This window comes from Convolutriloba macropyga, chromosome 12 (genome assembly GCF_964194025.1).
Source record: "Convolutriloba macropyga chromosome 12, txConMacr16.3, whole genome shotgun sequence".
Classification (NCBI taxonomy): domain Eukaryota; kingdom Metazoa; phylum Xenacoelomorpha; order Acoela; family Convolutidae; genus Convolutriloba; species Convolutriloba macropyga.
Genome location: NC_134479.1, coordinates 35597000 through 35610653, shown reverse-complemented (window position 1 = coordinate 35610653; position 13654 = coordinate 35597000). Strand labels below are relative to the sequence as shown.

At 32.6% G+C, this 13654-nt stretch overlaps 1 protein-coding gene across 1 annotated transcript in view; it reads right to left on the bottom strand.

Annotated features, from left to right (window-relative positions):
- The window catches only part of LOC142351151 (ephrin type-B receptor 1-B-like), a 37314-nt gene that overhangs the window by 21881 nt on the left and 1779 nt on the right, over positions 1-13654 (bottom strand). Inside the window, exons 2-6 of the mRNA XM_075403267.1 lie at positions 5127-5212; positions 3605-3759; positions 1546-1897; positions 512-683; positions 13-184 (exon numbers count right to left, since the gene is read on the bottom strand). Of these exons, the coding sequence (XP_075259382.1) occupies positions 13-184; positions 512-683; positions 1546-1897; positions 3605-3759; positions 5127-5212 (937 nt within the window). The remainder of the gene's footprint in view (positions 1-12; positions 185-511; positions 684-1545; positions 1898-3604; positions 3760-5126; positions 5213-13654) is intronic.

Genomic DNA, 13654 nt, shown 5'->3' with positions numbered 1-13654 from the left:
ACCTATACCAACCGTGGCTCTGAGGGTGTAGTTGCACACCCCATCGAAGCGGGTTCAGAGTCCTCCTTGTGGAAATTGCCACGACATTTACACTTGCTCTGACCAGTCTCAGATACACTGTGGATCGGACATTGGAGACACTTGGAGTTGTCAAACGTCTCTTTGTAGTGGTCCTGTCCACATGCTAAAAAAACAGTATTAGCTCAATTTAGAGGTAACTTCTCACGCTGATCCGACAATGATGAGCGCACGGAGGGAGCGCCTATATGATGCGCTGAAAAACAGATGAACAAGGACCTTAGTAAAGCCTGCAGAGATTGATCATGAACCAGTTTTCGTCTGATCATGACTGATGACTGATCATTGTCAGGATGCGCTGAGATAAAATATAGCATTATATGCGCAGAGAATTACGGTTAATTTTTATGACAGAACAAGTAATTTTTGGTTTAAAACATTGCCGCCGAATGAGAAAAAGGGTAATCAAAATTTAATCTAATTCAATTCTAACCAACGCATTCGGTGAAATCATTGTTAGGTTCGAATCCAGGCAGACATTTGCAGAGTGAAAATGTATCTTGCCAGGAACCAAATGACGTGCAGGTTCTGGAGGATCCCGCGACAGTCGAGGCACCGGACCGGATCTGCTCGTCTTCCGCATTTTGCACGCATTCTCCTAGCACCTGATAAAATTGAAAACTACTTCAATTTACAGCCTAGAATTCGTCGTTAACTCCAGCAATTGCACGTAAAACCTTTTAAACTATATTAATATATGACAAAATTTGTCAAATATCAATAATATTGGTAGAAAAAACGAGGAAAAATATAAAAATGCTTTCCGAATGCATGCTTTTGAATTTACAGTAAGAATTCTTAATTGATCTTGGTCCTGCTTAACAAGGTGGTTTCGTCAAAGTTAAAGTTCAAGATAACAAACAGTTAAAACATGCTCCGTTTATCTTTTTTTATTCATATCTCTACATCTTTTCGTCTTCTCGGATGCTAATTCGACCTAAGAGCAATTGCCGTTACTCTCTTTATCCTTTTGTTTTCATGAGTTTGATTTCCCCCGTTCATCGTGTGAATCAAAAAGAAAGGGTCTCTAACAAATTACGACTGCCATTAATTACTTGGTAAAATTGAACCCAACTTCTCGCAACCATCGGGCGCTTTAGTTGATTCTTTCCTGTTAAGTTTTTTTGTTTTTTTTTGTTCATGCAATATAAATTTTTAGGTACCATTTTCAATTTATGCACAAGTCTTTCGAGTGTGAAACTTCATAACAATTTATGATTTTTTGTCCAATTCTTTTGCTATATCACTTGAATTTAGATTTGTACTTAATTCCAGTTTTTCAGGATTTTGTACAAGTTCACATTTTGCCCTTTAATTCGCCCATTTTAACAGTTCGCCCCTTTTTTCAGTTCAATTGTTACTTTCAGTTGCAACTAATTTCAAACCAATTAATGCATTTCTCTAAAGTGGTCAGTTCAAGAGCAAACACGCTTTGATTGCAAATTCAGAAGTAAACTGAAAACGTACTTCAACGCTTGTTCTGTCGAAAGGCGCAATCGTTTTTCTGAACAGTGCTAAATCGACCGTTTCTTCCTTGCAAACATATGCAAAAATTTCAATCGATTGTATCTTTATACACAGGTCATCATCATAAATCGCGATTTGGAAAAAACTTCCTTCAATTGAAGGTAAATCGCTTGTTTGAGGTCGAAAATAATCGTCTTCTGTTTGCATTTGGTTTCGCGATGAAATCCGGATTTGATGGTCAGTTGTCTCTGGGTCCGAATTTGCAGATTGTTTTGTTTCGACGCGAACTTTGAGAACTCGACCGTTGCAGTTTGAATCTGCGTCGTCCCGATTTTCACACCAGGTTGTGAACCTAAAATGACAGATCTTCATAAATCTTGACATAGTTTTTCAAAATAGAAAAGCATTGAACAAACACTGAAAACAGATGCTGAATCGAACTTCATAGCAAAAAAGGTATTTCTATCTGATTTCATTTCACTGCGTTCACTCGGCTAAATGAGGCTTTTTTGTGCGCTGAAAATGTTTTCACATTTTTTCCCGCTCATCAAATGGCTGTAAGTTGTTTATTCATTATATATAGTTATTAAATTGCTATAAGTTTACGGTAATAGTTTTTTATCGTCGAATATGACAAAACACAAATATGATCTAAATTGTTTTAATTGATTTCATATCTGAACATAATATCTCAATTGTTGTACTTTAAATTCATTGTAAACCTGTCAATTTTTCATTATTAATGTTTCAAAAATTGGTTATTGCTCTTTTAGTAATCAATTTGTTTATTCAGTTACTAAACTAATAAAAGGTGACTTATTTGAGCTGTTTTTGTTGGTTTTGGACAAAAAGAAAACATACTGACAGATTAAAAATGTAATCCATCAAAAAGAGACAATTTTGACTTCAGATGCGGTCATGCATGAACAAATACAAAGTTCACATCAATCGAAACGAATCCAAACGGATTAAATTTTGTCTTTTTTCACTGAAAAGATAAAAAATAATTGCTTTTCTTTCATTTTCAGGTACAAAAGGAGAAATCTAATTGCGGGATCAGAAACAAAGATGAAATTTTCCTCTAATTTGACATTTATCTGCTTCCTTCCGAAAATCGTAAATTAAAAATGCAGTACAGAAAACGAAATAAATTAAATCATAAAAATCAGACTCAGATCTTGGTACATACGCATAAGATTGCTATTAAAAAAACCATCAACAGAAAGTTCATTAATATGAAACGCGAAAAATCATTTTGTATTTGAGATTATTATGGTACTATTTTTGTAATTTGGTTCAGGGTCAGGTTCTGTGTCATTAGGAAATGATAAATATAGTTTTATGAGCATCAGAACAAAAAGTAATTCAATGTTAATCCATCTTCTCTGCAATATTTGAATGCAACCTAAAATTAAACTTTTGCACAAAATGCTGCACATTTGCACCACAAGCTTGGCTACCAGATTTAAAATTTGAATGCAAAGTATTAAAAGAAGAATTTATTCTCAATTTTGTCACCCAATTTTTCCAAGCTGATCTGAATGTGGTCAATTCTAAGGAATTGAAAAGCTATGTTTCAGTACTGATTTGCGCTTGAACAGCACTTCGGGCCTGATCCTTGACTCATATATGTGCATTTACTTGACTCCCAGATCAGCGTAACACAAATAATCAGCATTGAATAATTATTTTAAAATGGCAGGTTGGGTTCAAGACATTCAGTAAAATGGCAGGTTGGGTATGACGGCATTGAGTATAATGATAGCATTGGGTAAAATGGAATTGGGTAAATTGTCCTAACACCGATTTAAAAAATCTTCTTATGACCATGTTCAGTCTAAAATGTCAGAGAACAAAAACGTCCTATCGAGGCACTCTGTTTTTCACGCGCTGTCTCATTATACATTGGGGACACTCTTGGACAATCTTAAATCCTCCGGAATAAAAAAGCGGCGACAAAACAACTATACAACTTATTTTGCAGAAAAGCAAAAGGACATAAAAAATGTTTTTGTATCTCAAATTTGACAAAAATATGCATATTTAGTTAATCACTGACTTGAGTCTCAACTTCGGTTTGATGCTTTCGCCAGGCAGTGAAAGTGTTGGAATCCATCCTGTCGTCAGTTCACTATGGTGACCTCTGACCCTTGCATCACATGACCTCCAGTGCGCTTCACCAGGCACGGAGAGCGAAGGAAGAACCAACTCCCACTAAAAGTGAAGGAAAAATATACGCCTATTTGCAAGAATTAATCCTTAAGTTCGAATTAGTTAAAAAAAATAATAACCTTTTAAATTATAATTACTATCTTGGCTGGTTTTTTTTATTTTTAAAAAATTTGATATCCTCTTGAAGCAACCGATATTTGAAAAACGAACCGTGATCAAAAGGAAGACCCGTTTTTCATATCTAGAGTACTAAAAATTGATTTTTTGCTCCTAGTTTGTTGATTAAAGGTATTCGACACAATTCTTAAAATTTATGGAAACTTTCATTTTTAGTAGCCACTATGAATTAGAAGCAAACTATGAAACAATGGATTTGCATAATGATCTTAATTTACTGTTAACTAAACTGATTTTGATACTTTTTTTGAATAAGCGTTCATCAAAACTGCTAAAAATGGACGGTACAGATTATGTAGTCACAATATTTTTAACATGCAAGCTAGATTGACCGGGATTGTAGCATGACATGCAAGCGCATACTGTCGAGCCTCCTGCTTTCATTACACCCCTTTCAAAGAATTGACAAACGTCAATTATCATGCTCAAATGTGCAACAAAAGCATTGATGAAACAATTTGTAAATGTTTGTTTTGTTTGTTTGTTTCAGACATTGATGTCAGTCTTGTCATCATGTGGCTCAGATAATGGTTCACTGTGGGTGAACAAATCATAAAACTTTATCAACAAACTTTTGGAAAGCAAAATCTCAGCTACTTTAATTAACATCACGCCGCGCTAATTAACTTCAAAGTCTATATTGTCAAAACCAATTCAGATAATTAATTCATTATTTTTTTACCAAAAAATCTTTCATTCAAAGCATCCAAAATATAATTTCATTGGATAAGATTTCCTGAAGTTTCACTTCGAAATGTTGTTAAAAAATTAATTGCTGCTGAAATATAAATGCTTCTACAATACTTTTTCAACAAATTTAGTTAGACTGGGGGGAATTTTAAACATGATTTCCAATTTTCGAACTTTGAAAATATCTACTTGAGGAACAAATTATTTTGATAATTTGCTCACCACGGTTTAATTAGCATAGATCAATAAATATTTGAATTTAAAAATGATTGAGAAATGACATTTTTTCATTACTGCCTGAAGACTAAATTTTGACAGCTTTGATTATAGTTTTTTGCACCTGCGTGACTTTCTTCTGTTAATAAGATCTGTTAATTAGCCATCAGTCATTCTCTGAAAGTTGTTCAGGTACCCTTTTATTCCTCCAGGCAATTGCCACGCTAATTTAGATTTCTTGAACAGCAAAACCGTCTCGATTTTCGCGTATTTGAACAGTGGGCTAACTGCACACTTTAATGCGCGTACAGATAAGGTATACTTACTCCGTGCTTCGACTTTCCGACCGTGCTTTTAGACGAAAGCTGACCAAGCTGCTCTTGTGACGTAAAGTTGGCATAGTAGCTGTAATCTAAACACACAAAACAAAACTGAAACACCTACTTTCTAATAAATTTATTAAAAATCCCTAATTTTGAGACAAACATCACGGTTAAAACTGAAAATTAATAAAATTAGTAATTGTTCAAGATTTAAAAGTAAACTCTATTCATGTTACGTAATTCAGTTTTATGCTTGAATAATTTTACGGTTCATCCCATTATTTTAATCATCAAAGGATACAATTTAAAGCGTTTTATAGCATTTTTTGTATCATTATTTGTAAAATGATTAAAATTTGCGGCAATTTATCATGTTCTAGCAAATAATGAAAACTTTGTTATCATTCTCATCTCACCAAATGTTGCTACAAGTCATACAAATTGATAAAAATTAATTAAACTGGTTGAGAAACCAGCAGATTGTTAGATTAGGATGACGTCATGCGTTGGTTAGACCTTTATCCACCGAAAAAGACATGAAAAATAGCAGTTTAAGTTTTCTTCCTCCTATTCAATCTTTAAATCAAAAACTAAATTTGATTTTTGAAAAATGTATTTTTTTCTCTAATTGCCATTCGGAAAATCAATTTCAGAATAACCCTTACTGAAAATAGATATTTCAAATCTCACTTCAGATTTCTGACTTAAGGCCTGAAAGTAAAAAAATTTAAACTGATATCTTTGGATTTCATTTTTTAGTACACATTGTCAATTTATTTTCACAAAAAAATGGACAGCGGTCATTTTACGTACCGAAATCAGACAAAAATTTAAATTCCCTCTTAGTCTCAATAATCCTTTGACAAAGGTGAACAAATATTTCACAAAAAGTAAGCCCTACATGGCATCAAACAGCCTTTTCAATTTAAGATGGTTCCATTTTATGGTTCAAAATCAATTAGCAACAATTCAACACATCTTAAAAGGCGTTTAAGCATTTCTACGTTTGTTTACAAGGAGCGCTTGAGGCCTTTTATATATACTCCAAAATTCAAAATAACAATCATAAATAAATCACCAATTTTGTTCAAAAGTATTGAATTTTTAACAATGTACAAAACAAGATTAATTATAACGAACAAGCACGCGTAAAAGTATAAAACTCCATACACAGTAATTAAATGCCATAAAAAAATTTAATTTTTTTTCTTTTTCACATAAATTTTCGCAGTTTGACATTTCTGCCAGTTGTGAATTGTTTAGCTAATTATTAACAAACTACATTACAACATCACAGTATAAACACGTTTTTGTTCAACAAAACAAAAGCTTCATATTATATTCATATACCGTATTCATGATACAAGCCGTTGAATGCGGTTTATGCAAATGCTGTGCGATCAAGATTCAAGTCTTAAAGATCCCCCGTAAAGATTTCACAGCAATAATTTCCGTTAACTGATAATTTAACTCAGCAGGATTCGCCAAATGATATCTAACTCCATAATAGCTTGAAAGCGAGAAAAAAATTGTTGCACACATTTTGCTTTGTGAACAGGTTGGTTGAAAAAGAATGAAAACAAGCTAATAATGTTGCAAAGAATGCGGTCGGGATAAAAGACGATTAACAAAAGAAACTGAAATACTTGTTCAAGTTATTTTCTGACTCTAACTTTGAACGCAAAAAAATATTTCACTGGGAGTTATCGAAATCGTACTTGTGTCCACGTATTTGTGTTCACGTACTTGTCTCCATTAATTTATTGATTTGGACATGATAATGAATATAACATTAATACTATATCCTTAAACAATTTTTTTTTTGGAAAGATAATGCTTGACGAAGCTTTGCGCTCAGGGCAATTTTCGCTTTAAAAAATATTTCTCATCTAATAATTCAGTATAATTGAAACAGCATAGAATCTTCCAGCAGGCTTTTTTGTCAGTAGATGGTGCACCATTTTCCAAATTTAACGGAGCAATAGAGCTATATGATTTTGAAGTAACATTAACTGTTTTAAAAAAGAAGGCTGGCAGAATGTAAAAAAAGTTCCGGAGAAGCATGATAACTTTTAGAATGCGAAGCGTAAGTATTGAGAAATTATACTGCAATACGGAATTGAAACCAGTATCGCTACTCTCTCGGCCTATTGTGCTTACCAATACACATCTAAGTTTTTCATATTTCTAATTACCCAAAGTGTCACTCTTTCTTGTTCCGCAAGACTCCCTCCCTGTTAGAAATCGAGTCAGAAATTTACTTTTAAAAAGTTAAAATTGCAAAGTTTAATTCCACAAGATAATGTCAAGCGCATTTGATTAAAAGTCACAATGATATTAATGTGACCAAGATAAGTTTCAGCCCATAGTATCAAAATCAGACCATTCTGTCTGAATCGGATAAGTATTAATATGTGCAAGTTATCTGATATTGAACTTTACCATTCCCATTTTTAAGTGCTTATATGGTCGAGACTCTCCACAAAATAGAACAAATTCCGGGAATTCTTAATGAACTGAGTATATTTGGTCAAACTGTGGACTCCCTCTATAAATCATGGTGCTACCATTAGATTGCTATCTTGTTTTCATTGATAATGGGTATATATATATATATATATATATATATATATATATGGGCATTGTATGTGCCTTCTTATTCTCAAAAACCCAATTTACCATCTTGATCTATCAATCAGATCTCTCTTGTAAATCTCTAGATTCTACTGTAGTAAATTGTTTTTTTTCCCTATTTCATGAGTTGCTTTTTCAAAATTTATTGAAAACACCCTTTTCCGCTTGCAAAAAGGCTAAATCCAATACTCTTCTCTAGCCATGTTTACATTTAGCACTTAGAACATCTTTTATAGCTCATCTAATTATTCATTTTCAAGCGGCTGTACCCAATATAAATTACATCAGGTTTCAAAAATTTCTAATACAATCAAAACAAAAATAATAATATGTTCACAGAGCTTCTAAGAGAATAAAAGTATTCAAAAAAATTAATAATGCAACCAAAAAAAGAGAAACAGATTTCAATTTCAAAGTATCTCAAAATTATATGAAACGATCTGTCTGTATATCAAATTGATACAAATGAATTTTTGCTTCTCAATTATGATATAACAAATCTTCCTCCCGGATTTATAAAAAAACAGTTTAACGAAAACATGTTTGATGATTTTAGAAAAATCAGTTTTGGGTTGTGTGCACTGTATCTTTTCAAATATCTCTTCTGCAGAACGCTTGCTATCGTAAGTAATTGATATTTATGGAATAAACTACCCATCCGAGGTTATTAAGTAAAAAACAGAATGAATTTTAAAGGGTAAATCTTCCTGGCACGTTGACGCATTTATCAATACATCGGCTATTGCTAAAGACAAAATGAGCGGTTGAATGCCCAGTCGTCGTATCTTTTTTTCAGATATCCGATTTGTAATGTTTAAATTTTTATTTCGATGATAAAATTACAGCTAATCGCGAGTTCATGTTCAATTAAAAATAGCTAGTTAATTGTTTGTAAAACTTGTTTGTTAATTGTTTGATTTTTTATTTTTTGGACAATTTTTTGGTAAAATATTAATTAGACAAACTTGCAAAAATTTTCTGGCTCTCAGAAAAACTTGATTAGGCTTTTTAAAACTAATGCTTTGTACTTTCAAACACACAATAATATAGTTTATCATCAACACTAACTTTTGTTCTTCTCTGATTTTCTTATGGTAATTTTATATCAATTCCAAACTCCAAAAACTTAAAACTTTTTTCTGTGTAACATGTAACATTCTGTGATATGAAAAGTTCAATAGATAATCATGAAATTCTTTTTCAAATACTAAGTATTCGAAAAATTTCTGGGCAGAACTTGATCTTCGGAAATACCGCATGATTTGCTATTTATTATTCACATTCTTGTCAGTTTTTGTTCAACTCCTTCATCAATTAATCTTACTTGAGACGTCTGAATGATCTTGCAATTCTTTCATTTTTCACAAAATCAAACAAATTCAGATGATTCTCAAGTTTCATTGAGGATTTTTATCATTTCTTTGTTAATTGGGTACATGCGCAGCATGCTTTAGTTTTTGAGACATGTAATTAATGTTGTTTGCAGACGGAGTATTTGAAGAGAAAACACGACAGCTTTCAAATGTCTCATCATCTTCTGTCAAAAGTAGCCATTCACGTTTCTAGATGTCAAAAAATAAATACTTAAATGTTATAAGTTGTAACCCGTCTTTGTATTTAATGAGGCTTCAGAGATTTCTTTACAATACTTTTTGTGTCTGAGATTTGATGACTTGTTTTTGGCTGAAAATACCTTCAAGACATTTTAGTAAAATTAAGACACAGCAAGTCATCAATTACGCGAGAAAAGTTAAAACAATTATACTTTATTAAAAACAAAAACACATTTGCTCAAAATTGCCTGCTGTAATTTTGAGTTGAAATGGGTGGTTGGTTATTATCAAAAAAGTGAAATCGAAAATTTGCTAGACTGGAAAAATATTCTTTTGAACGCGTTAAACTTCAATATGGTCGTTGATTTTTTTGCCGTTTTCTTTATTTTGTTTTTGAGAGGTTTAGTTTAGTTCATTTGTGAGCAAAAAATTGCAACACGCGTTTGGGTGATCTGAGAAATTTCCCCCTCAATTGCAAAAATCTCGAGTGTTTGTTTGTTCTATTTTGGTCAATATTTTCCTGCTAAATTTGCAACATCGAATCTTTAAGACAATGAAACAAGTACTTATATTACTTAGTTTGAAGTAGATATTTTTTTCAAAAAGTAGTTCGGATATTTTCATTTTCTTTTAGTTCGTTTCAAAATTTCAATTCAATATTTTTTATTAAGGACAAATGCGTTGCAAAAATATTTTCGTTCAAGAGCAAAACAATAATTCAATTGATTTAAAATGATTTTCAAGGCGCGACAATTTTTGTAGCACGAATGCGCTAAGAGCATAGCTAAGTACATGTGATCAAACACAATTTGTTTTTAAGCATTACTCAAAAACGAGCTGAAAAATTGCTCTTTAGTTGAAAATGAGTGAAACGTTTTTGATGTTACATCAGATAATTGAAAAAGTGAATTTGCCAAAACACAAAAAAACTAATATACCAATTAAAAATACCAAAAATAATCTTTTGTGCTTGAGAACTCTCAGCTCGAGGTTTTCAAATGATGTATTGCCTGATAATAGGAAAATTGACAATATAAACAATTGTGCACAGCAGATAAAGGAAAAAGTTAGGAAAATAGCTAAAATTTTTCGCCATTTCAAGCTTTTAACTCGCGGATTGATAGTTCCTAAGAGGTGTTATAGATTAAAAGTACATTTTACGCATTTCACAAAAGACGTGACGGAATATAGGGTGAATTAATTTAAGCAATCAGTTCACGTGAGGGGTAGCTTAAATACCTGTTTTAGACATATTTCGCCACTTTTATCTTTAAGTGTGCATTAAAACCCATATACGCTTCAGATAAGGCCTAAGACGTATATGAATGCTATTACATTTCACCTGGTTGGGGTTGGTCAATTAGCCGACTTGATAAATTGCCGATTGCAAGAAAAATCCAACATGTTTTGGCAAATTTTGACAACTGATGTATTTTCCTAGAATAGCGAACAATCCACAGGAGTAATGGTGATATGGGCTCACAGTGTCAGGGGAGGGGAGACAAATAATTTCAAAAATTTCAATTTTTCTAATTTTTGAAATTTTGTGTCTCCCCTCCCCCTGGCACTGTGAGCCCATATCACCATTGCTTACAGGTCGTCACAGGTCGGCACGTTAACTTGTTTGTTATGAACCAAAAAAAGTTTTTTTTGTAAAAAATAAACTTTTTTACAACTTTTAAATATAGCCGAGCGGTCAGCTATGATTGCTGTAACTCTAAAAATTACAAAATCAACAAACTGTTGAGTTTTTTCTCAATTTACCGTGCTAAAACCAAAATGCACGATCGCCCCAAACTAATATGGGAGGTGATGGACTTGTGTGCATGTAGGTTTACCGAGTTTTCTGCTATTTGAAAGGAACATAATTTCCACTATATAATGCCACTATATAAGATAGCCCAGGTAAAACTAATGAACAAAAAGGGGTACTCACTCAGTAACCACTCGCTTAGGTCTATTTTAAAAACTCTGCGGCTATACGTTAGCACTGAATAAATGCATTTTTCATTCTTAAAAACGATCAATAAAAATTTAGTGTTAATCATTTTAAAAGTTGTCTACATTAATGCATATCTTCAGAAATGGTCAAACGGAACCAAATGTAATAACTATGTATGATAAATAGTGCAGGTAAACTTATCAACAACAAAACACAGCTTTGTTGAGGCGTTCATTACTTTAACCTTCTCGGAAGTCCCCCACCCCCCACTCCCCCCCCCGCCCTGAAAAAAGTTAAAGCGCATTGAAAGTATCTATAGTTTTTTATTTCGTTTACATAACAGTTTCTAAAAAGCCTGAGTGATAAAATTTTTTGTATTCGAGCTGGTATTTATTAGTTTTGAAATAATAGCAAAGGGTGTTACATTTTTTCAATAAATCTAGTTGCCTTATAACTCCCCTTCCCAAGATTAGACCCCCTTAAGCATCCACGCTCACAGGTACGCACACATAGATACACCCTTAGATAAATACTCCCGATATATTAGCCCGCTTTTAGGGCAGTCCTACTGTGCGCAAATTTTCGATCAAATGGGCGAATTTGAACGGGTTTCAGAGGTTGTTCACACCTTTTCCTTAATAATTGTTAGAGAAAAGCGAAGGAAACCTCAAGGATTTTCAGCCGCTTCCCTGAAAATTTTCAAAATTATTCACTAAACCGACTGAGCTATCGATGCATTTATAAACGTTGACATCAGCTGTTTAACACAATATGCCGATACCTAAAGGTATGTGAAACAATTTTTTATAATCAAAAGATTCAAGTTGTTAGTTCTTGTTTGTATTTTTGATTCTTACTGTTAACTGTAAAAGTTTAACAAAAAATAATCTCAATAAATAACAATTAAACAAAACATGTTTTACAGTTTTAAGTTTAAAGTATTCTGAAACACAAATTTGTGTCAAAATTGTATTTTGTGTTGTATTTACTAAAGATGCCCAAGTTGAAATTTGCCCAGAAAATTATGCTAAATGAGCGTGTGCATGCCACGAGAAAGCTAATATTGCATCTTTACAAATACCCCCCGTCCCCACACCTAGAATAAGATTTCCTACTTTTCCTTATTTTCCTGTTTACGAGGATTAAATCACAACTCGCCGTCCATTAGTGTCGCCAAAACGGACACAAAGACTTCAATAAGGAAAGAAAAACTAAAAATCCCACTTTCCTATTTAAAATTTTCAACACTTTTAAGGAAATCAAAGCAACAAAAGAAAAACAAAAGGAGTGATTAAGTTCCACCTTTTTAAACAATGCAAACAACAAATAAACGGATACAAAAACAAGGCCAAAAACGTCATGAGGAATGCATTCTCTCTAAAAATTCAAAGAAGGGCAAAATCTGAACCCAAAAAGAAAAGAAATTCAAGTCATCAATCAAAACAAAAAGAAGTGTAAATTGACCTCATTTTGGTATCTTATTTCTGCTCCTAGCACAGAAAATATTCTTAAATGAGTCGCTCAAAACAAAAATTACGTCAGAGCAGTATACTTATCAGATGAGCAGAACACTTGTTAGTAAATTTATTACCTTTTAAGAATAATGAACTAATTCAGCATTGACTTCTGATTCAACCAAATCGAAAAATTCTTCCAACTATCAAAATTTCAACTATTGGTAACCATGGTAATATGCCCCACAATGCCCATGTAACCTAAATTATCATCACAAATTTGCTGATCTGCTGAGACTTTTGCGATAATTTTTTCCAAAAATAAGAAAAATTTTAAATCAACTGCTCAACAGAAACTATCATGGCATCAAACAGTCCCACAGTTCATAAAAATAATTTCATTGCTGATTTTCACTATGCAAAAAATTGTTGAAATTGTCGAAAGAACAGTGCAGTCACATTTTTCAAAAGTTTCTTTTTTCGGTTAAAATTTGTTCGAACTGTAAAACATTGTAGTCAAAGTGCCGCTCGCAAAATGAGTACCTAAATAATTCACTATATTTTATGTTTTCTAGGAATTTTTATGTTTTAAGGAATTTAAGAATTTCACTGAATGTTTTTGTGGAGGAAACTCACCTTCTCTAAGAGAATACAAAATAAAATCTCTAAATAAATCGATTTGCAGACCTGATAATGAATTTTTCAGAATCTTGGTAGAAAAATTACGGCCGAGCCTTCCTGTCATCTAGGAAATTCATAATGTTTCAACGACAAATTTTCTTAACAAAATCGAAACCTCAGTTTTCTATCTGACAACAGCGAGCTTTTTCTACCTGTGTCCAACATAAACTACCGTTGTCAGAGCTTTCTCTGTCACCCACAGAATTTTACGAGTTCTTTTTTATCGTGTTCTGTTTTATTGAAAAAGTTCTAACTGAATTTTAAGCT